Genomic DNA, 22,276 nt, shown 5'->3' with positions numbered 1-22,276 from the left:
AGGCAGGAGCCTTGACGCAGCATCAGGAGCACTCAGGTGGACCGCCTGTTCATTATTATTATTAACTATAAGGTTTAGGGTCATTTGGACTTAAAGACATAACAAATGGGCCCCTACGTTGAAAGCCCAAGTAGAAGGGGAAAAAGAAAAACCATGGTTGAAAAGGGCTTCTCCCTTCCCTCCAACGATCCAACTCCAGTACTAGCAGCATCGCCGTTCTCACCCTCCCCGTACCCTGTCTCCGGGGTTCTCACACTAGCTCGGATCCCAGTGCATCCCCTCTTTCTCTCCTTCTCTACTAAGAGCTATCTCCAGCTCGGGTCTCTCCGGTAAGTTTTCTCTGATATCCTTTTGCAGCTTTCGCTAATTTCATTTGCTTCGTTGCTCGTTTTTCTCTTCCTGGCCTGTTTCTTCTCCTCTGTGTTAACTTGTGCAATATTTCTCTTCATTTGCTAGAACTAACCATGGGGAACCTACCCTTGGATGCTTATCTCGTATTGATTTATTTTTATAGAGTAATAAGGTTTCAAGGTTCTCTCTTGTTTAACCCTGTAGCATTCTTTCAAGGCTGGTCTCTTCGATATGGTCATTTTATTTGTAAGCAAAACTAAACCCAGTTTCATTCATGTTAGGTTTTCATTTTTAATATTTTTTTCCGGTAATTCAATTCATGAAACTATAATTCTGGTTTTATAAAGTCCCTTTTTTGCTTTTTCAGAGTTCGGTATGAAATATAAACCCGGGGCTTTTATCAAAATATGGTTTCAATTTGTTCACCTGCAAAAAACTCTGTCATTGTCACCAAGCCCACTTCAAAAATTCCCTGTTTACGTCAGTGCAACCAACTACTCAACTTTGAGCCAGGCCCAAGTTGGAAGTTCAGTAAAGGACGAAACTGTAGAGCAGGCAAACAATTCTGCAGAAGTTTTAAGGAGATGGGGTTGCAGCGATGATGACATATCTACGGTATTCTTGCGCCGGCCTTCTTTGAGAAATGCTGACCTTAGTCATCTTCATTCCAAACTTGATCTACTTCGTGAGTTAGGCCTCACCTCGAATGACCTTGTTAAGATCATCAATTGTCGGCCACGCTTCCTTAGTTGTCGAATCAATCGTTGCTTTGATGAGCGGCTTGATTATTTTATGACATTGTTTGGTTCAAGGGAAGTTCTTCGCCAAGCCATCATTAGAAACCCCTCGCTTTTGTTGTATGACTTTCATGAAAGGATTATACCTGTTATAGCAATTTATGAAGGTCTTGGTGTCAGTAAAGTGGATTTGATTCCCATGCTCTTATCACGGCCAACATTAATTCCACGCTCTTCATTTGATGATGAGAAGAGAGAATATATACGCAAAACTAGGGTGTCCAAGGATTCAAAGATGTATAAGTATGTAGTTGCCCTTGTTGGCGTCTCGCGGCTAGAAACCATCCGCCAAAAGGTAGCAAACTTTGAAAATTTTGGATTTTCAGATGATGAAATTTGGGGTCTCTTTGGGCGTTCTCCATATGTTTTGACATTGTCAATTGAGAAGGTTCAGAGAAATATGACTTTTGTCGTTGGCACAATGAAACTCCCGGCAAATGCGGTGCTTCAGTACCCATTTTTGCTCTTCAACAATCTGGAGACTGTTTTGCGACCAAGGATGATTATTGCTGAGAAGATACGCGAAATGGCACTTTATCCATCAGTTAAAGGTGCCAAGTTGTTCAGGGCAATGAGAATGAAAGAAAAACGATTCTTGGCTGTATTTGTCAGTTGTCACCCCCAGGAAGTTGCCAGCGAGTTGATGGAGTGTTATAGGGATGCCAAAGCCATTAAGCGGCTAGCGGAAGCCTCAAAGAGACGATTGCGTACTGGCTTTCCTTTCTGAACTTTAAAGTCTACCAGGTGCTCAGCATTTTTCTTTTTTCTCAAAAGTTTGTTTGGCCATATTTTGATGTATTCCTTTTGTTCTGATTCAAGAGCATTTCCCATGTTGCTGCAATCTCTAATGCTAGCACATGTCATATGCTCACACATTTTCATAGTTAGCCTTGCTTTGGCGTGCAATTGTTGTTTAACAATATCGTTTTTGAAATAGTCCCCTAAGAAGGTTGTGCTGTGAAAGAGAGATTGTAGGAGAACTTGTTTATGCAAACTGGTTATGTCTGTCTGCTTGCAGACAGCTGATGAGATCATGTATCATTTGCCCAGTATGCACCTAACTTCTTCGTTTTCACTTTTTAAATGATAATTTATCCTCCAATATATTGCTCCATAGTGTCCATAATCTGGCTTCGTGTCTATTTCTTCGTTTTCTTTTCTTGTTTGCTTGCTGACCTGATTCATAATTGCAGCTGCATATAGACAGAGGGAAGGAGGTAGCTGTAGCTGCATTGAAGGATGCTATAGAAGATTACCTAGCAGAGGGATGCCATAATTAGTGAGCTCCAGAAACTTTGCAGGTAATATAGCCGTTAATTCACTGGTGCATATTGCTGATTGATTCTGGAATAGACTCAAGAAAGAGATGAGATGATGCCTCCTCCAGTATGGCTATTCAGTTATTCTTAATGACTTGTTCAAATAAAACTACGATTTTCCCATATATTGATATGAAATACAGATAATCACAAAATTAGTAAAATTGAACTTACACGTAGTTCAAGTTTCCCATTCTGTATCACACTTCCTGCAACATCATACACCATCTTGGCGCTGATGTTTTAGCTTCTGCAACATCATTTACCAGCTAGCGTCTGCTTCGGCTTACATGAGTTTCTTTCCACATATCTTATCATAATGTCGAGAAATATTTAATATGCAGTAGGTTTGAACTGGTGGGAAACAAGACATATGGTCTTCTCTAAGATTTTCCTATTCTATTTTTAATATTAGCAATGGATCTTCTTATTTTTTGTGGTATTATCACTGGCCTGGTGCCCACAGTGGCTCATTGGCGAGTACATTTTGGATTTGTTGCATTTTTCCCTATCTAGGATACTAAGATTGATTGATGGCAGGATTCTGTCATTTGCAGGAGGCATTAATTAATTTGGTGAAGAAGAGTACGTTGATCCAGTATATTTACATTATTACATTAGCCTACCGCGTGCCGGGAGTCTACAGTAGTTTTTACAACATCAGACCCCGCTGTAAACCAGAAAGGCGTTCAATTTTTTTTTTTTTTTAAATCATAATTGTGTAGTATTCTGTCTAATAAATCCAACGATCTATTTTTTTATTTGAAACAAAAACCAAATTCATAGCGATCAAAATATCGAATGTTTTGTTTATATCCGACGATGTGGGATTGTTATGTATTTTTCGAGTTTGATTTTTGTTTCAAATACTACGTATTTATAATTTATAATTTTTTTTTCTCATACTAAAACCCAATTACAGCCACTCTAGATTACCATAGAACCCCAAACCCACCCAAAAAATACCAATTTTTTTATTGTATAGTAATATTTTTAAGCTCCATGAATTTCCTAAAATTGGTTCATTTGTGTTCTTAGATTATTATTTTTTGGCGTTACTCTCCCCTTAAGGGAAGTAGTGAAAAAGGGCTCGGCCTCAAAACAGTTGTATGCTTGCTTGCATATAAACGTTAAGCCCAGCCCACGTAACCTAACTTGGGGGCCTACTTAGACTCATCCGTCCGTTAGGTCTTTCGCAAATTTGAAATTGTTGGAATTATATCAACGTTCAGCCCAGCCCACTTAACCATATCGAAGGGCCCACAGGGAGCCTCATCTGCCCGTTGAGGCTTGAGACTATAGTGGTTGTGGGACCCACTTTCCTTTTAGATTCAATTTCAAAAAATCCAAACGCGTGACGATAAAAAATCATAAGATGCGCCTCATGCGATAATTGCTTCGCAACGTCCAACAATCTACCGCACGGTCTGTGACGAATGTTCCGAAACAGACGAACCAAAACCAATCATTCCTATTTTTCTCACAAAATTTTTAATTTCGGGAAGTTTTACTCTCCAGCGTTCATTTCAAGTCAAGCTCGCTCGTTCTTCTTCGTCTGCTTCTTTTGATTCTTCGTCGTTTAGTTCAGTGACTTCAGTCTTTCTTTCGAATAGTCATCTTAGGGTTTTTGTTGCTTCTTCTGTTTGTTCTCTAAATTGGAAGATGTCGACCATGGAGAGCTTGATAGGTTTAGTGAATCGGATCCAGAGAGCATGCACGGTTCTTGGAGACTATGGAGGCGGCAATAATGCCTTCTCTTCTCTCTGGGAAGCTCTTCCTTCTGTTGCTGTCGTCGGCGGTCAGGTTACTTGCTTCTATGCCCTTCTGTTCCGCTAATTGAGCTCTACAGACTACTGAAGTGAATATTTTGTTGACGGAGAAAATATAGGAAAATATAATCTTTTAGAGAGAAAAAAGGCTCCTTTCGATTAGTGGAAGAGAGTCCTTTTTTAATGCCGATTTTGTTGAATTTTTAATTGCTGTGTTTTTTTAATTGTTTATTTGATTTGTGGCAACAGAGTTCAGGGAAGTCTTCGGTTTTGGAGAGCATAGTTGGGAGAGACTTTCTTCCCAGAGGATCCGGTTTGTACAATTTTTTTTTAATTATCTTGATATAATTATACATATTATTTCCGTGTGGTTTGTGCTGTTTGATAATGGAGGACTATTGTGAACAATTGCAGGAATTGTGACTAGACGGCCTCTGGTCTTGCAGCTTCACAAGACTGAAGATGGCTCACAGGAGTATACGGAGTTTCTTCACCTTCCCAAGAGGAAATACACTGATTTCGGTATGCATTTGCTATTGTTGCTTTATGATTGTTTATTGATTTATCTAGAATGCCACCATTGTTTGAATAGAAAGAAGTATAAAAGTGGTATTGGAATTTATTTTTTGTTGCAGCTTTGGTTCGCAAGGAAATCCAGGATGAAACCGATCGAGTAACAGGGAAGACTAAGCAAATATCTCCTGTTCCTATCCATTTGAGCATATATTCTCCCAATGGTGTGTAAAGTGTAAACAGTGCTCTTTTGTTCTTTTTGTTTATACTCGTGGGTATATTAATGTTCAGACTGGATTGTTGATTCTTTTCATTACGTTAGAAATTTCCATACTAATCAATTTTTGTTCCTTAATTTGCAGTTGTCAATTTAACCTTGATTGATTTACCCGGATTAACGAAAGTTGCTGTTGGTACGTTTTGCTTAAAATTTATTTCACATTTAAAATTTTATGTTCCTTTTTGTATTTGACTCATAGATGGAGATAATTATTTTTTCAGAGGGACAACCTGAAACTATTGTTCAAGATATTGAAAGCATGGTCCGCTCATATGTTGATAAGGTAATGAGATGATTAGGGTAGCATTTTAAGAACTAAAAAACAATTTTGGTTGGGTGAGTGAATTTTTCATATTGTGTGTGCTTGCTGCAATGCTGCATTTGATTTATTGCTGTGAACTTTTTCTATTATAAAGGAAATGCCACATTTTAGGAAAAATAAAGGATGATTTAACCATTATCTGGCCAAAACGAAAAGGGAAAATAATAGATGACTCTTTTGAAATACGCAGCTCACCCTAATCAGTTTTTTAATCAACACATCATTGCTTGTCATCTTTGTGCATTATCATTGATATCCATGTGATTTTTGTAGCCCAATTGTATCATATTGGCAATAAGCCCGGCAAACCAAGATATAGCAACATCAGATGCTATCAAACTTGCCAGGGAAGTGGATCCCTCGGGTATGTTTTATATATGTTATAATGTAAACCAAAAAATCCGCTGTGAGTTTTTTTTCTTGTTTTTTTTTTTTCAGTCATCCTTACACAATGTTATATCTAACCTACCCAGGGGAACGAACATTTGGTGTGTTGACAAAGCTTGATTTGATGGACAAGGGAACTGATGCATTGGATGTATGTTTTCCCTCCACCCACTCTTCCTTTTCAGTTCAAGTAGTCGAAAGAGCTTCCTTATAATTGCTTATGAGTTATGATGTTTGGGCTTCTGAGCGGCGAAGTTGAGGGTTGAGGCAAATTTAATTGCATTTGAATTAAAATCATCTGTCAGATAAATAACAATAAGCATGTGTAACTGTCATATATGTCAACATCACAAATAATCTTTACAATTTTTTAAATTCAGGTTTTTTACATTATTATTACTTATTAGTACTGCTTTTCCTGATTTCTTGTTATTTTGGATGAAGTTGCTTAATTATTCTGGGAAAACAAGTTTGGCGTAAAAAAGTTCGATTCTTTCTTCAGGTTCTTGAAGGAAGATCTTACCGGCTGCAACATCCTTGGGTTGGAATTGTTAACCGTTCACAGGCTGATATAAATAAAAATGTTGATATGATCATTGCAAGGCGCAAAGAGCGCGAATACTTTGCAACCAGTCCAAATTATGGACACATGGCCAGTAAAATGGGTTCAGAGTATCTTGCTAAACTTCTCTCAAAGGTTCAATTTCTAGAACATTGTGAACTATAGTGGGTTTCAGTTTTTCTTGAATTTTTATTTGATCGTGTGACCTTGGTTTCAGCACTTGGAATCTGTAATTAAGGCCCAGATACCAAGCATCTTGTCCTTGATAAACAAAACTATTGATGAACTCGAAGCAGAGATGGACCATCTTGGCAGGCCTATTGCTGTTGATGCTGGGGTGAGTGACATTATCTACTAGGATACTTGGTGATTAGATTTTCTTTTGTATTGCCCATAACTTAGACTCTGTATTTTAGGCTCAATTGTACACAATCTTGGAACTTTGTCGTGCATTTGACCGTATTTTTAAGGAGCATTTGGAAGGAGGGTAAGTCTTTATTACTTTTTTTTTAAAAAAATAAATATCATGATTTTTATGTGTATGAAATTCTTAGAGATTCCTTTTCTTTCAATATTTAGTTATTTTACCCAACCCTGGAATTTTTGGGGTAGGCATGGTGTGATATTTTGACATTTTTGTGTGTGATTTTCAATACTTTCATTTAATATGGTGAAAGCTGGCTGAGATCTTGTGTCTATCTTGTGTCTCTGTCAATACTTTGACGCATATGATATTCTCTCGTGTCTATCAAATACCGTAGAATTGGATGACTTGCTTAGTGCTGATTTCTGTAAACCCTATGTTAGATGAATTTTGTGCAATTTTCTAAATGATCTGGTTCTTTAAGGTATTTAACATTATGCTATCAATACATCAGTACTTCATTGTATTTCTGTTGCATCTGATGCCTGATGGGTCTTAAATTTATTAATTCAAAAAGCTAGGATGCAATTCTCTGATGTTGGGTTTCGGCCTTTGAATATTAGGCGACCTGGTGGTGATCGCATTTATGGTGTGTTTGACAACCAGCTTCCTGCTGCTCTGAGGAAACTTCCGTTTGACCGGCACCTTTCTATTCAAAATGTAAGGAAGGTGGTTTCAGAGGCAGATGGTTATCAGCCACACTTGGTTGCCCCGGAGCAAGGTTATCGGCGTCTCATTGAGGGTGCATTGAATTATTTTAGAGGCCCAGCTGAAGCTTCTGTAGATGCGGTGAGGACTTATGTTACGTATATATGTACTGGTTTGAGTCAATTGAAATATGTTTTATTTAGAAGTTGCTGACTTTTGTTTCTGAAAAGATTATTTTTTATAAACTCATATAGATATTGCAATGCAGGTTCATTTTGTTTTGAAAGAACTTGTAAGAAAGTCAATTTCAGAAACTCAGGTAAATTTGTGAGCTCTAATTGTTAAAGTAAAAATTTTCTTGAATTTTTTTGTGATGGGGAGATAGACGAGCATGTGGCCCAATGGTAGAGTTGCATGTGTGCAACTTAGAAGACACATGTTCAATTCTTGGAAACATATTCTGCGTACATCCTGCATGTACTCGACTCTGCCCACTGCAGGTGTTGTTTGTCTTTTACCTTTTTGTGATGGGGAGGATATTTTTTTAATGTTATTTGCAACTAATCAGGAGTTGAAGCGTTTTCCAACTCTGCAAGCTGAATTAGCTGCTGCTGCTGGGGAGGCCTTGGAGAAGTTCCGAGATGAGAGCAAGAAGACTGTTCTTCGGATGGTGGACATGGAATCTTCATATTTAACTGTTGATTTCTTTAGGAGGCTCCCTCAGGAAGTAGAAAAGGGAGGAAATCCTGCTTCCACCAATGTTGACCGTTATGCAGAGGGGCATTTCAGGAGGATAGGATCAAATGTGTCATCTTATATTCACATGGTGTCTGAGACACTTAAAAACACAGTTCCTAAGGCTGTGGTTTATTGCCAAGTTAGGGAAGCAAAACAGTCATTGCTAAATTACTTCTACACACAGATAGGGAAAAAAGAGGTACGCTCATATTTACTCATATTCTTTGTACTATCTATATTCTCTGTATAAAAAGGGACTTCTGTTGGAAACTCTCAAGTCTTGACTGTTTTCATGGATCCATTGCTTTTCGATTAACGCATCATTGCCAAAGCACATTTTAGACGATCTCATCATACTTGCAGTTTATTAATACCATTGGATGCTGGAAATGATTTGGTTTTATTTGATGGGACATCTTTTACAAACTGGTACTTCATGTATCATAATGGCTTAGGACTTCAGATACTGCTGTTGTTAATTTGCTCATCTATTTCAGGGTAAACAGCTCGCCCAGATGTTAGATGAAGACCCAGCATTGATGGAAAGAAGACTACAATGTGCTAAAAGGCTTGAATTATACAAGCAAGCGAGGGACGAGATTGATTCTGTATCCTGGGCTCGATGAGAGATCGAATTGGGATACTAATTGTATTATAGGCTACCGACACTGGCGAATTATTCCTACTGATTTTGTTATTTAATGGTTGAGATTCTTCACATCCTCACCTCATTCTTTGTGGTTGTGCTGGTGCAATATCCTTTTGATATTGCTGGTTGGATTGAGATGCTAGATGTTGTTATATTTTGACATTTGTGTGTTTTATTATTATTGTATAGCTTTGGAGCCTGGCTTCTCCTCTTTTTCTCAAAATTTCCCTAGTTGGAATTATTTTTTTATTTTTTTACAATTTTCTTTTTATAATTTGTTATCAACATCTTTTTTTGCCTCAACTGCTGTATAGACCGTTATAGGAGTAGCTCAAATGACACTCGTGTATGGTATTTTCAGAGTTCTCTATCCTTGTAATAAAAAGAAAGTGCAAATGTGGAATCATTTATCGAGACCAAGCCAAAATATGAATCTTTTAGTCGTACCTTGGTTTTTATTAAGTGTATCTCGATTTTGTTGATTTTGCTTTGACTTTGTCTTTTTTAAGACCTATGCTCTTTACACTCCATCCCCTCACCATCTCTTTCTTCTTCCTCACGACCAATCATGGTGTCGTCATCGTCCGAACACCAATCCTGTAATAACGACCACTAAATTGAAGTCTAAGTCACCATAAACTAAACCTAATCAACCCCGATGAGTTTCATCCATCATAATCGTCGAAATCATGTTCGAAAGTCTATGATCATCACGAGAAAAGTGTTCGATCCGTACAATCTGGCCATTGTTGGAGGAAACCAACGCCACATTTGGACTCCTTGTGGCAGTGCGCTTCCATTCCACAAGACGTTGTCGAAAATTGACGACCTGAGTTTGATCCCAAACAAGGCATTTTTGGACGATTTTGGTCTCAAATACTGACTCTGGGATAACTACGAGTTATAATTTCACGTTTTCGACAAGTTTCAACTGGAGAATGACCGTAATAGACGACAATATGACAGGCAATGACATATCTGATTACAGGGTGTACTTGTAAAATGTCTCATACTTATGTAACTTGAGTGTATTTATAAAAATTTAGAATTTTCATGGGTTACTATTAACAACGGGTGTATTTAGTAAAAATTGGGATGTGACTAAAGCTCTCCTAAAAGAGTGATATCGTCACATAAACCACGTAGAAGCCCATATCCCAGATCAAGCCCAAAGTCAAAGCCCACAAGAAATGGAAGGAAGGAGGATCAGGACTCAGGAGATTGTGTGATGAGTGATGACCCGGATTGAAGCAAGCCCAAATATGAAGGCCATAAGAACCAGAAGGAGGAGGTCGTCAGATGACCCGGACAGAAGCCCTTAAACCCGGAGCGAAGGCTAGGTTAGGTCCTGATTAAGCCCAAATACGAAGCCCAAGAGAGCTCGAAGGATGACCAGGATAGAAGCCATAGCCCCGCTCCCACCCAGAGACCGGAGGGAAAAGGAGAGGTAGAGAGACCAGGGAGGATGAGCAAAAACTTGGGTCTCTTACAACTATGGCTACTACCTTCAACAAAAATTCTCGTCGGAGGTTCGAAATTTTCCAAAGGTACGGACACCTTTTTCTATCACTATTTCAATCTAAAAAACTTTCACATTTTCTGTGTTTTGCGTATTTGGATAGTTTGATTGAGATCCCATTTCGAAATTCAGCTATATATGGGATCCCTGGATGGAAGAAACATGAAAGCTTGTGTCTTTCTAGAGCTATTCAGACTGCTGCGTATGAAATTGTGAATGGAAGCTACATAACGGCCCAAACTAAACCACAAGACAAAACGAAGGTACTATCCTCGTATAATTCGTTGGTACTTCTGGAACAATATTATGTCAATTCAGTTTCTTAGAAATGGTTGGATTCTCTAAAGAAAGTTTGAGATAGTGTGGGTGACATGAATAATCCAGGATAAAGAATCAGCAGAAGTCGACACTGTTGGTGCATTTCAAAAGCTACCAATGGTCATGCCATCTGTTGATATATTATATTCTGCTTTGAGGAAGGCAAAGCGGGTCTCACCCACCAAAGGTAAAATGTCCAAGGAACATATTATATTGAGAGTGACAAAAACAGTTTACAACTTATGAAGGAAAACCACGATGGCGTGTAATCTCTTTTGCAGGAATTGCCAATATTGCAAAGAGGGAGAGAAATCGAGGTGCGAAGCAACTTGATGCTCTGATGAAAGTAAGATTCTATTTTTTTTTCCCGCACGTAATTTTTGACCTTCAAGCAATTCTCATTCTGTACTTTTCTTTCATTCAAATTGCTAATGATGTGTCTGCAAGTTTTGACTCTTTCAGGAATTGGCAGTTCCATTGAGAGAGTACCTGGGGAATTTTCCTAAAAGAAAATATCTTCATCCTTATGAACGGTCACTTATTGAGTTGACCCTTGGGGATGGGAATTATGAAGAGGTAAAGTAGGAGCAATTCATTCTCAATGTTAAATTGTATGAGAATCTTTGGACTTCAGATTGACCTCTTTTAAAAAAAGTTCAGATTGACCTCTTTTAAGCTCTATGTATTTGTTTGCAAAGAGAATCCTTTACTTCGCTCTTCAACCTCCTTCTGCTAGCAGCTCCACCTTCATCTAGAGAATGAAAATCTTCCTTTTTGGAGAACTGATTTTCCTGAATTATTTTTCTGGTAAAGTCCTGTTGGCTGCTTTCAGAGTGAAGGATTATATTCCCATTTGCTCCTTACTACTTGAAAGAGATGGAGAAGTGTTAGCCTGTGTATAGTTTCTACATGTATTGGATGTCTATTGAAATACTTAATCTCTTTGTTTTCTATTTTACATTCACTTAATAGGTACTGGGAAAAGTAGATGATCTGAGGAAGAAGGTGGGATCTGTTGGAAAGGAATATGCTTCTCTCTGTGCCAAGGTCGTTATTGTTGTTGTTGATTGACTACTTGTTTTTTTTATTTTCCTTTCTGATTGGCAAATCCTTTTGGTATGAAAAAATAAACTGAGTCTCTAACTTGATTTATGCTTTGGTGGTTATTATATTGTGTGTTACTTTCACCATAAGCAAATATGTTTTAACCGAGTATAATGCAGAGCAGTCATCAACAAAAAAAGAAGCCGAGGAGCGGTTAAATGAGGTCGGTTATTCTCTTTTTGCAGTCTATGTATTCCTTTTAATATCTTTATATTGATTTATGCAATGATTTCTACAGGGTATGGAAAAGCTTAAAGAAATTTTTAACGGTAAAGGAAAGGCTGTCGATGATTTATTAAATATTGCCAAGGTATACATTATATTGATGTATCTTATGATTGTTTAGCATATTTTTGTTCTTGGAGAGTATTGTTTGTGTTATTTTGACATCCTTTTGCGTGCATGTTATATGTAGTAGCTATGTGGCGCTACTTCAAAATTTGGAATTGTTTAGAAGTTGCATTGGATAACTAACTTTATGGCTGTTATCACTCCCCTGTGCTCATCACTTTCTGAGAATAATAAATAACTTCACATATAGTCTTGTTTTAAGATGGACGTTAGGTGAAAAGCAAGCCTCTTCTAAATTGAGTTTATTGTATAATCTTGCGAAGAATATGTAACCAACAGATCTTGCTGCTTGCCTCTTCTCAAATAGTTTGATTAAAATGGATAATCTTAAGCTGTCTTATCCTGCCTTCAACAGGGAAGGTTTTAAACAATTTAATTATTGGTGATTATTGTTGCTTTTATCGTCATCTGAGCCTTTATCCCAAAAGTTTAGGGTCGGCTACATGAGTCTATGAGAAAATCAACTGTAATTCACTACATGTATTCGTTTTCGTCATTCATTTCTATCTAGGATCATACTTTCATCAACTATAGACGAACGTGTGGCTGAGTGGTAGAGTTGTAGGGGTGCAACCTAAAGGTCATTGGTTCAATTTTTTTGGAAACTATCTCTCTACATATTATGAGGGGGTAAGGTATGCGTAACAGGACATCTTTGGTCATTGATGTTGTTTGCAGACTTTGCGGGCTATGCCAGTAGTTGACCTGGAAACACCAACTCTCTGTCTTGTTGGAGCTCCAAATGTGGGGAAGTCTTCCTTGGTTCGTGTCCTCTCAACAGGGAAGCCTGAGGTTTGTATACATTATTCAGCTACTTTTGATAGACACACAAAGACATGTGGCTTTTGAGAAGCATAGTTGATGAATTATTCACAACTTTTCTGGTGTATAAGAATCGAGATGTGTTAAACTTCAATAATTTTAGATTTAAAGAACTGTGACCTGAGCTCATGTTGGATATTGCATTCAATGTGTCACTTAAGTTTCCTTTTCATTTGTCTATTCAGATGCATTGGTACTCAACTGTGATTTCTTGAGAATTTGACAAGAAAAGGAATGGAAAATATACAATGAAATGGAAACTGTACTTTTGGGCGTTGAGACCACTGAGTAAACTTACACATTAACCATTTGTTGCCTTTTCCAATAGAACGTGCTCAGGTTTCCTCAAATTTCTTGTTCATCGGTTCTTAAACAATTGTGTAATCTTGAGCACTAAAGTGCCAAAGTTATCATTGCAAACCTGGTTCCTGTCCTTGGCTACTGTTCTCTTTTCATTTAATTGCATACATTCAATACTTTGTTTTATTTGATAATTCCAATCAAGAAAAATATATAAACAATCAGAAGTAAAATAGATTGCAAAACTATGTCAAGATACGTGTGTTTAGTCGATGTACTCCCACATAGTTCTTAATTTCAAGTATCAAATGTTCAATATCAGTGTCTACACCCTCGTTAGGCTTTATTTTTAACTACCTGAGAAGAGCCCTCGTCCTAGGATGATTTGAATACATGAACGTCAATTTTCCTTCTTGATCTTTGAGTCAAGCTTAATATGCATGTTAATGATTATTGATTTATTGCTGTTAATCTTCTTCCTTTTCTATGTGCTTTCCTACGTAATATTGGGGTTAGATCTGCAACTATCCTTTTACAACTAGAGGAATTCTAATGGGTCACATTGTCTTGGACTACCAGCATTTCCAGGTTAGTTATTTTGTCTGAGAATATGGATTGAATTGGCTAAATTTTTGTGTTTGATTTTGTTGATGTGTTTGAAACTTACTGCAGGTGACGGATACCCCAGGTCTACTGAAGAGACATGACGGTAAGAACTTTTGAATTGAGTGGACATTATATTATCATTGACATTGAATTGGCAGTACTTGTCGTGAGCTAGTGTCCTATCTGTAGTTTTTCCTTTTCTATATATGCTTTTGGCACATAACTTTGCCCGTCTCCTGTATGAACTTGCAGAGGACCGGAACAATTTAGAGAAGTTAACACTGGCTGTCCTCTCACATCTACCAACAGCAATATTATTTGTTCATGATCTCACTGGAGAATGCGGAACCTCACCATCTGATCAGGTAGAAATGATATAATATTTAATTTAGTGTGTCTACTACGTATGCATTTGCATGCCCATGTTGAAGTCATCACTGTGTTTATAACTTCAGAAACACAGACACACACATGTATACATATATATTTAACTTGCGTTAATGTGTTCTTTATATTATCTTTCTTGTTTCTGTTTATGGTATTTTGCAGTTTCTGATCTACAAGGAAATCAAAGCAAGGTTCAGCGATCATCTTTGGCTTGATGTAGTCTCCAAATCTGATATGCTGAAAGAGTCTCCTGTGCTCTTTGTCACAGAAGATGCTGATGCTGATCATCCTGAAATGGCAAGGTACCGGAAGATGGGACCCAGTGGAGCAATCCGGGTGTCAATAAAGAATGAAGAAGGGCTTCATGAGGTTTCTGCACTTAATCATTTTTTAAACCTTCATTATTGAATGTTTTGGTTGCTCCCATGATAAAAGGAAGTTGAATTGCCTATATTTTTCGTAAATGTTCACGTAGTTCATTAATGCAACTTAGTCTTCATTAGTTTCATGTACTTCTCGATTGGCTCCCCAATTTTATTCGGTAGTTGGTGATTTGAACTTTGATGTTTGTAATCTGCAGCTGAAGGATAGAGTTCGTGTATTGCTGGATGCTCAAATGGGCCGGATCGGAAGTGACAAGGGCAAGAAAGATGATTCGAAACTTGTGACTTAACGACTCGCTGGATCCACCCAGATATTCTAGTTCTTGTAAAATGCACATAGCAAGATGGTCACTTAGCAGTTCTAATGATGGCAAGTTCAATGAGACTCCAAGCTTTTAGCTGACTATTTGAGGGTGCTGGGGGAAAAGTGACTACATTGGTCTTGCATGCTTGAAGATTTGATGGGAGCCTCATTGCCATGTTTACAAGCATGGTGTTCTCCGGCATCTGCTGGAGTTGATTTTAAGTCCATTTCTCTCTTTCTAACCCGAGTTGCGTCAAGCAGTGCCTAATTGATTGGAAGGCAGGATTTTCCTCTTTGTTTCATCTAAATGGTGGAAATATTTTCTTCTTTTGTTCTTTCAATTTTCTCGTCAGGGAGATTGTTTTGGGGTCAATAGCAGGGGACTCTATAACCTTATTCCTTAAGCTTTCTGATTATACTCGTGGGTTATAAACTAGTTTTTTTTTTTTTTTTTTAAAACTTAGAAACTCCTAGCTATTATCTTTTTTGGATGTGTTTGAATAAATATATTAGCATCAGAGCCTTGTAGAAAATTAATAGAAATTCACCGTGCGCATTCATTTCGGCCATTTCTCTCTTGAACACACCCTTTTTGTTTTCCAATAGCATGGCAAGCAGTTCCATGTGTTTTCCAGTCGATCAAAAATTTCTATACGTCTCTCTCCCTCTCCCTCTCCCTCTCCCGACTTTGACACTTTTACCTCCTCAACCAGAAAGCTTTGGAGACAAGCCCAGTTTCTCTATTGTTTTCTTCTTCTTATTCTCTAGCAATGGGGCTTGCAAGCGCTTTACCAAAGAAAAAAAGGAAAATGAGAGGTAATGTTGGTTGATCAACCATAGGAAGTGATAGGATGTCAATGAAGAACAAACAATTAACATACTAAGCACACAAACAGGTGCACTATGACTATTGTTCTCAGTATTATTATTAACCTTGTTATGGAAATACAGTCACAAAAATGAAACAGTAAGGAAATAACTCAAATGTATAGACTATACGCCTAGAAACTATGAAACCTGCCCCATATAGTAAAGGTGAATGACAGCAATACCTGAAAAATAGGGTCAAAATGGCGTTTATCATAATCCAAGAAGCTTGTCAAAAAAAAAGGAACAGGAGAAATAAAATTACGGCGATAGATTTGGTCACACATTTAACATTACGCATGCAAAGATTCTTCACAGACAAGTTCAAGTTATTTGTGATGTTACTGCTTTATCATCCACCTTTAACTAAGAATAGGAACCTGATTCTCCATAAACTTGATACCTTCATTCTCATTCACAAGTTTACTAGAGAATTTCAACATTCCTGAGAATGTAATATCGACTTCTGAGGACTTTTATATATCCAGGACAGAACAGCAGAAGAATATTCTGAACATGTGACATGATCAACTATCTATAAAGTGAAAATTACAAATCCCCGCAAACCATTCTAAATTTGAATTATTGTTGTGCATGAAATATACATACAGTGCATATATGCTTACTAACTATCCACATAACAAACTGAACAGCATATGTAAAAAAGCATTATTCTTAAAACTGAAAATAACAGTATTACCTCATAAGAAATTCTGTGGTCCAACTACAGTATCTTACGCAGCAGCCTGCACATCATATACACACATTATTAGGAGGAAGGAAAAAAAAAAGTCACGCACATCAAACTGCTGCACAGTGCGCACTTGTACGAATCATTACTAAGTGGATCTCTCCACAAAGCACAGGCAACGAGGCGAGAAGCTTAAATATCATATTTTTGCCAACATTAATCCCAGGTGCATATCAATTCAAAATTATTCTTCACAATATTTAGGAAGATGTCCTAAGTTGCCCTAAGGTTCATAAATATCAACAGAAGGAGTCATTGTCATTTTTAATTCACGCTTCATTACATTTTTCACTTTATGCATCAAAACTTTAAGTACATGTGACATCTATACAAGAAGAGAGTGGGTTCCAATATTCAGTAAACAAAAGACTTCAATATCCATAATTCCATACTATTTTCTGGCATTTCTGCTCAAGCATCATTGCATACACTTTGTTTTGGGTACAGAAGAAAAGCAAATTACTCATCCATTTGAAGTCATTCGACAACGAAGACAACTGGCAAAGCTTGACCAATTGAGTAGTAATTAAGATTCATAATTATTATAACAAAAGCAACACAATTAAAATTGTCAGAGCAGCACATTGCGCTCCTAGTTCAAGAGCATTAACACAAACCTTCATAATTACATTTTCCCATACACTTAGTATATTAGGAAGAAAACCTATAAGATAGCACATCTATGACATTTTACCTTCTCCTTTGGAGTAAAAATGGTCTTAACAGCCTCAAAAACCTCTTCAACAGGCTTTGCAGCATCAATCTGGAACAAAAGCACCACAAGATCAATGGCTTCAAATACACAAAGGAACGAAAAGAAAGAATCTAATTGCACAGATAACATTACCTTTCGGACTTTTCCCTTAGCGTCATAGTACTCAATCACAGGGAGACTGGACTCCAGAAAAACCTTGAATCGCTTCCTTATTGTTTCAACATTATCATCTTCTCTTCCCTTCATTAACAAAAATTAAATAAAATTGAAACAGAAACAGAAACATAAACAGGAGGATATTGATATAGAAAAAAAGAAATCACATTTATCTAACCTGGTTCCTGCTCAGAATTCGTTGCTCCATCTCTTCCTCAGGACAATCAAAGAATAGGACGAATTCTGGCTCGATCTTAGTCTGCAGGAAGGACTTAATTTCAGCACATACATCGATGACTCTTAAACTCAGCATATACTGAAATAGCTATTGTACAACGAGAAAGCCCTTCAATGGCCAGCCAAAATAAATAAATAATAAAACTAAATCATGAGTTTGTGTAGAAGGCTTACAACAGCTTCAAACGCCGCACGGTTCTCCTCATTACGGGGGAAACCATCAATAAGAAATTTGTCATTGCCACTTTCTTGCATTGCTTTTTGGAGAAGCTTAATAGTTACTTCGGAAGGGACAATCTTTCCCTCCTTAATCATGTTCTGAATCATGGTTCTGTAGAGCACAAGGAAAGAAAGAGTGTTATGATTAAGATGTTGAAAGGAACTTTTCCAATCAGAAATATTCCCTATTCTAAAGCACTTCGCAATCACATATTCTCCAGTGAGGAATAGATGGAAAGGCAGATACTGTTTAATCATGAGTATACATTCACCTCCACCCCTCTACGCCAAAAGCACAATACAGAACAAATTAAGCACTTAATAGATCCAACAAAACATATTTCCAGAAAAATTCCAGAAGATTATACAAACATTGATCTTACATCTGAACCACAAAACCATGGACTCAGAAAATTCTCATTACTCAATTTGTATATAAAAGTAAAAAGGTAAATAACTCCCATGCACAATACTTCCACAGTGGGTGGGGTTGGGGACAGACTGGATGTACGCAGATCTTACTCCCACATAATATGTATAGAGACCGCCTTAAGGAATTGAACTCGTGACCATTAGTTTGCACCCCTGTAACTTTACCACTAGGTCCTGTAATTTGTATATAAAAGTAAAAAGGATGCTCATGTGTTGCTACAAAGAGAAGATAAGCATAGTTTCCAAAACCATTAACAATGAGAGAGAAAACAAAGCTTACAATTAAGATACAACAATATTTAAAACCAGAGTAAAAATACAAATATGCTCTGTAAGCCTTTATACTTGGCACAGAGTTGAAAAGCAAACGTCTTATTTGACACCATTCATACAAAGTGAATATCACAACTTAAAAAAAGTAAAAAAAAAAAGGCACCATACCCATTTTCAGAACCAGATTTAATTTCTGCACGAAGAAGATCTCCAGCACTAAGATGTGTATATCCAAAGTGTTGGACAATATTTGCACACTGAGTACCCTTTCCACTACCAGGGCCACCTGGTCAATACACAAGTTCAAACACAATAATAAGAAATAGGAAGATATCTGCCTAATAAACTGGTAACTGGTTGGAGGAAATAATTGTGGCAGATAATCATAGAAGCAAGAAACACACACTGCAAATATCAAAGAGGCACTGCAACCGCAAGTCAGCAATTTACAAATAAATGCACTTCCTAAATATTAAGACCCTTCGTTGAATTATTCCTACAGATTAACAGATTATGCCAGAAAAGAAAAAAGTTGGTTTGAAGCCCGCACATAGTGGAAGATAGAACAATATTGCAATTCCACCTGCCGTACATTCAGACTATCAAAATAAAAACAGAAACACAAATTGCATATGATCAAATCCAAATGAGAGAAAAATATAATGCCATAGGCTTGACACCTTTCTCAGTGATGTGTGATGCATGTATATGTCATATATATAAAACAAGTTATGGCCAGTTTTCCCCATGGCAAATATACATAGACATAATGGAGCTAAATTCAACAATTAAATTGGTTTTGAACAATTGAATACAGATTTCAGAACCTCACAGTTGTATTAAACAGATTTTAACACTTAGAGCAAAAGATAGTTACCTAAAACAAAGACAACTGTAGGCTTCTTCTCAGTTACACTTCCATTTGCCTCCTACAACCAAATGAAAAAAAAAAATCAACGCTCAGAAAATTAAATCGAGGATGAAAATACATAAAAACCTTTTTATTAAACCAATATTTAAGGATCCTATATCTTGAATTTCCATTTGACTGACTCTCAATCCTTGTCACCCTTTTTAATCCTCTTGGATATTTTCCCACAAGAAAACATGTTTCTGCAGCAACTCTGTCCTCCCTCCCCCCAAAACTCCGCCATAAATAGTAACTATTGATTGCATTTCTGATCCTTCTGAACAACATCTTACCCAGTACCCACCCATCAAAAAAAGGGAAAAAGAATCACGCATAAAATGAAAACTAAAAGAAGAACAAGGTGTTACCATAAATCTGCCATCAACCTCAAATTAACCAGACTATTACCTTAGCCACAGCATCAACAGCAGTTCCCATGAGTACTAACTAACTTGAGTTTGGTTATTGTCTGCATCAAAAGAATACAAAGTCAATCTACAAAATTAATAAAAGAGTACCAGTTTTGTAATTCTTAATGAACAACACACGTTTTCAATTACAGATCACACAAACCAACTATAACTTGCACAGAAAATACCTAATAGAAAGGAATCGATTGAGTATTTGCACAGGCCTGATTTAACAATCTAGCAACATCTACTTGCAGTGGCGTTCTTATGTGTGATGTACTCTTCTAATATGGTATGTCAGTGGGTTTTCTGATGTGGGATAGAAGTCTCTTAACATTTCGTTTTTAATTTGTATTTTAGTGTTTTTAATTTCCAAAATGATATATGTCCATAATTTTAATGTCCATAAGTGTTCATAATCTAGGTGGCAAGAGGAGAAGTAATGGGACCATTTTGTATTAAATGGTCCCCCACACTTCTTGCCACCTAGATTATGGACACCAAAATTATGGACATGTAGTACTTCCGTTTTAATTTTATTAGGATTTATTTAGAGTCAAAAACTCTTGGTTTACTAAGTTTTGCATTCATTAGGTAATAGAAGTATCTATTACCTACCCTCGGCTGCTGCTGTTTCTTCTTGACGTCCTCTCCTTTCTTGGCTTCCTTTTTACGTCTCTAGGTTTATTCCTTCTTCTCTCCTAATTTATTCTCTCTAAATTTAATTCGTTCAGTTTTTATATTGGTCCTACACTCCTACATCATATTCCAACTTCAAGAGTTAAAGGCAACTTAACATATTTGCCTTTAGACTGCACTGGATCAATGTAAACACATGGATTATTGAATTGTCATGCCAAAAATATTATTTTAACTTTCACCATAAGCCACTTAGACATTGATCCAACAACTTTTACCATGAATCATCCCCTTAAGTTGTCCTTGTATTATAAGTCATTTGAACTCAGTGCCAAACTCAACACCATGGTAATCAGACACACCTAACAAGAAGTTTTTCATTTTATAAACAGTAGTACTTTAATCAAATCTCGACAGATCCACCTAATGGATGCCAGGAACCCCCATTTCATTGCAGAAAATTTCATATGCTCAGTTCAAACAACCAAGCATGCCTGTGCGTATCTGAGCAGGTATCATTTTGATTCATTGCTTATCAGAAAAATCATTTTGATTAATTTCATTTCTAGCAAATTATATTTCAAAAATACTAACAATAACGCAATGTACAAAGAAAAAACAAGCATGTACAGAACAAAACTGCTCAGATCCAAGTGAAGACTCATTTAGCCTTCTATTTGCATGGCAAACCTATAACATCATCAAGCTCAATTAAATCTAACTTTATAAACGAGACATTTCTGCATCGGTTTCAGTTTCTGCTCCTTATTCAAAAACACAATAAACTTAACAAAATAATAGATTCAAAACATAGAACAATTTCATGAGTTTTCTCAGCAACCAAACATAGCGCGAGAAACTCAAAAGGAAACGAGATCACGATGTAACCTGCTCAGATCCGGATGAAATTGGAGATCAACAAGAAATGCATGAAAAAAAATTCAACAGAAGAAACACCAATTAATCACCAAAGAAAGCTCCAGCTTAAAAAATGCAAGCAAGAGATTCCAAATCATAGATCAAGCTGATACGAAATAGAGGCAGATCAGAGCAACTAACCTTCAGAAACAAACGAGAGAGCGCGAGAGAGATAGATAAGAAAGTGGAGGGAAATGAGATCTGAGCAAGAGGTCCGTGACAAATGACGCGAAAGTTAAAACGCGTTGCGGCCTTTAAATAGAGATGTTTGAAATGTAATTCCACTCGCATCTGTATAGGAGTATTTATATATCCCGATATTAATTTGTATTGGATTACGGATAAATAAATCAAACAATAATTTAATTTGAATTAGAGTTTAAATAAATAAATTGGATAATCTTTCAGTGTTTGGGTATGACCAGATTTTAAACCCGCAAAAAATTTATGTTTTAACCCAAGTTTCGAAAATATAATTTATATTTAAACTTAGTTTAATTTGAGTCGATAAATTCGATTATCCGAACTACTCGACATAGTTTTGCCATCCATAATCAAACGTTTTACGTCGATGTGAATGACAGAAATAGAACTTTATTTACTGATTGCGTGATTTAAAGGGTACACCAACAATAAATGTTGTAGGTTCTTTTAGTAAATGTGAGGAATGATATCTCAACGAGACCAAACCATTTTATATTCCCCTGCAACAATAAGCATTTGAGTGATGCCCCCGCATCTCAAACGTCTATGGCATCACTCATATCATCTTTATATGATGGGAGTTTAGGCATTGTCAATGTTTATATTCAACGTCGGATTAACATAACTTAACCCAATATAAGTAAAGTTCTTATACCTCTTACACATATGAGTGTTTTCAAGATCTAAGAATC

At 36.9% G+C, this 22,276-nt stretch overlaps 4 protein-coding genes across 11 annotated transcripts; 3 read left to right on the top strand and 1 right to left on the bottom strand.

Moving 5' to 3' along the window:
- Positions 1 to 85: 85 nt before the first annotated feature.
- On the top strand, positions 86 to 3,290 carry LOC120003432 (transcription termination factor MTERF2, chloroplastic-like). Of its 6 annotated transcripts, none has more exons than XM_038852423.1 (5): positions 86 to 329; positions 719 to 1,892; positions 2,086 to 2,197; positions 2,342 to 2,449; positions 3,025 to 3,290. In XM_038852423.1, exon 2 carries the CDS (start codon positions 727 to 729, stop codon positions 1,873 to 1,875), a length of 1,149 nt encoding a protein of 382 aa, XP_038708351.1. In that variant the 5' UTR covers positions 86 to 329; positions 719 to 726; the 3' UTR covers positions 1,876 to 1,892; positions 2,086 to 2,197; positions 2,342 to 2,449; positions 3,025 to 3,290. The 6 variants fall into 6 exon arrangements, with proteins under 6 accessions (XP_038708351.1, XP_038708353.1, XP_038708349.1 ...); XM_038852425.1 differs by having other exon boundaries at positions 3,008 to 3,290; XM_038852421.1 differs by lacking the exon at positions 2,086 to 2,197 and adding an exon at positions 515 to 597 and having other exon boundaries at positions 132 to 329.
- Positions 3,291 to 3,890: 600 nt separating this feature from the next.
- On the top strand, positions 3,891 to 8,982 carry LOC120004295 (dynamin-related protein 1E). Its single transcript, XM_038853601.1, has 15 exons — positions 3,891 to 4,270; positions 4,486 to 4,549; positions 4,651 to 4,758; positions 4,872 to 4,973; positions 5,112 to 5,162; positions 5,251 to 5,312; positions 5,625 to 5,715; positions 5,825 to 5,889; positions 6,241 to 6,435; positions 6,518 to 6,637; positions 6,717 to 6,787; positions 7,288 to 7,513; positions 7,641 to 7,691; positions 7,941 to 8,309; positions 8,608 to 8,982. Exons 1-15 carry the CDS (start codon positions 4,130 to 4,132, stop codon positions 8,734 to 8,736), a joined length of 1,845 nt encoding a protein of 614 aa, XP_038709529.1. The 5' UTR covers positions 3,891 to 4,129; the 3' UTR covers positions 8,737 to 8,982.
- Positions 8,983 to 10,142: 1,160 nt separating this feature from the next.
- On the top strand, positions 10,143 to 15,299 carry LOC120004052 (nucleolar GTP-binding protein 1). 2 transcript variants are annotated; one of them, XM_038853272.1, is made up of 14 exons: positions 10,143 to 10,306; positions 10,411 to 10,541; positions 10,663 to 10,783; positions 10,878 to 10,942; positions 11,059 to 11,172; positions 11,569 to 11,643; positions 11,825 to 11,863; positions 11,939 to 12,010; positions 12,730 to 12,843; positions 13,690 to 13,761; positions 13,846 to 13,882; positions 14,032 to 14,144; positions 14,329 to 14,535; positions 14,747 to 15,299. In XM_038853272.1, exons 1-14 carry the CDS (start codon positions 10,225 to 10,227, stop codon positions 14,837 to 14,839), a joined length of 1,335 nt encoding a protein of 444 aa, XP_038709200.1. In that variant the 5' UTR covers positions 10,143 to 10,224; the 3' UTR covers positions 14,840 to 15,299. The 2 variants fall into 2 exon arrangements, with proteins under 2 accessions (XP_038709200.1, XP_038709201.1); XM_038853273.1 differs by having other exon boundaries at positions 10,168 to 10,306; positions 10,382 to 10,541.
- Positions 15,300 to 15,707: 408 nt separating this feature from the next.
- LOC120004054 (UMP-CMP kinase 3-like) lies at positions 15,708 to 21,611 on the bottom strand. Of its 2 annotated transcripts, XM_038853275.1 has the most exons (10): positions 21,522 to 21,611; positions 19,822 to 19,882; positions 19,381 to 19,432; positions 18,672 to 18,789; positions 17,754 to 17,910; positions 17,521 to 17,601; positions 17,319 to 17,426; positions 17,166 to 17,234; positions 16,421 to 16,466; positions 15,708 to 15,905 (listed from the first exon to the last, which is right to left on the bottom strand). In XM_038853275.1, the coding sequence occupies exons 2-9, from the start codon at positions 19,849 to 19,851 to the stop codon at positions 16,455 to 16,457; spliced, it is 627 nt and encodes a 208-aa protein (XP_038709203.1). In that variant the 5' UTR covers positions 19,852 to 19,882; positions 21,522 to 21,611; the 3' UTR covers positions 15,708 to 15,905; positions 16,421 to 16,454. The 2 variants fall into 2 exon arrangements, with proteins under 2 accessions (XP_038709203.1, XP_038709202.1); XM_038853274.1 differs by lacking the exons at positions 15,708 to 15,905; positions 16,421 to 16,466 and having other exon boundaries at positions 16,994 to 17,234.
- Positions 21,612 to 22,276: the final 665 nt, after the last annotated feature.

Source organism: Tripterygium wilfordii, chromosome 8 (assembly GCF_013401445.1).
Source record: "Tripterygium wilfordii isolate XIE 37 chromosome 8, ASM1340144v1, whole genome shotgun sequence".
In the NCBI taxonomy this organism is placed as follows: domain Eukaryota; kingdom Viridiplantae; phylum Streptophyta; class Magnoliopsida; order Celastrales; family Celastraceae; genus Tripterygium; species Tripterygium wilfordii.
Note: the sequence above shows the minus strand (reverse complement) of the source record. Positions and strands in the feature narration are given on the sequence as shown.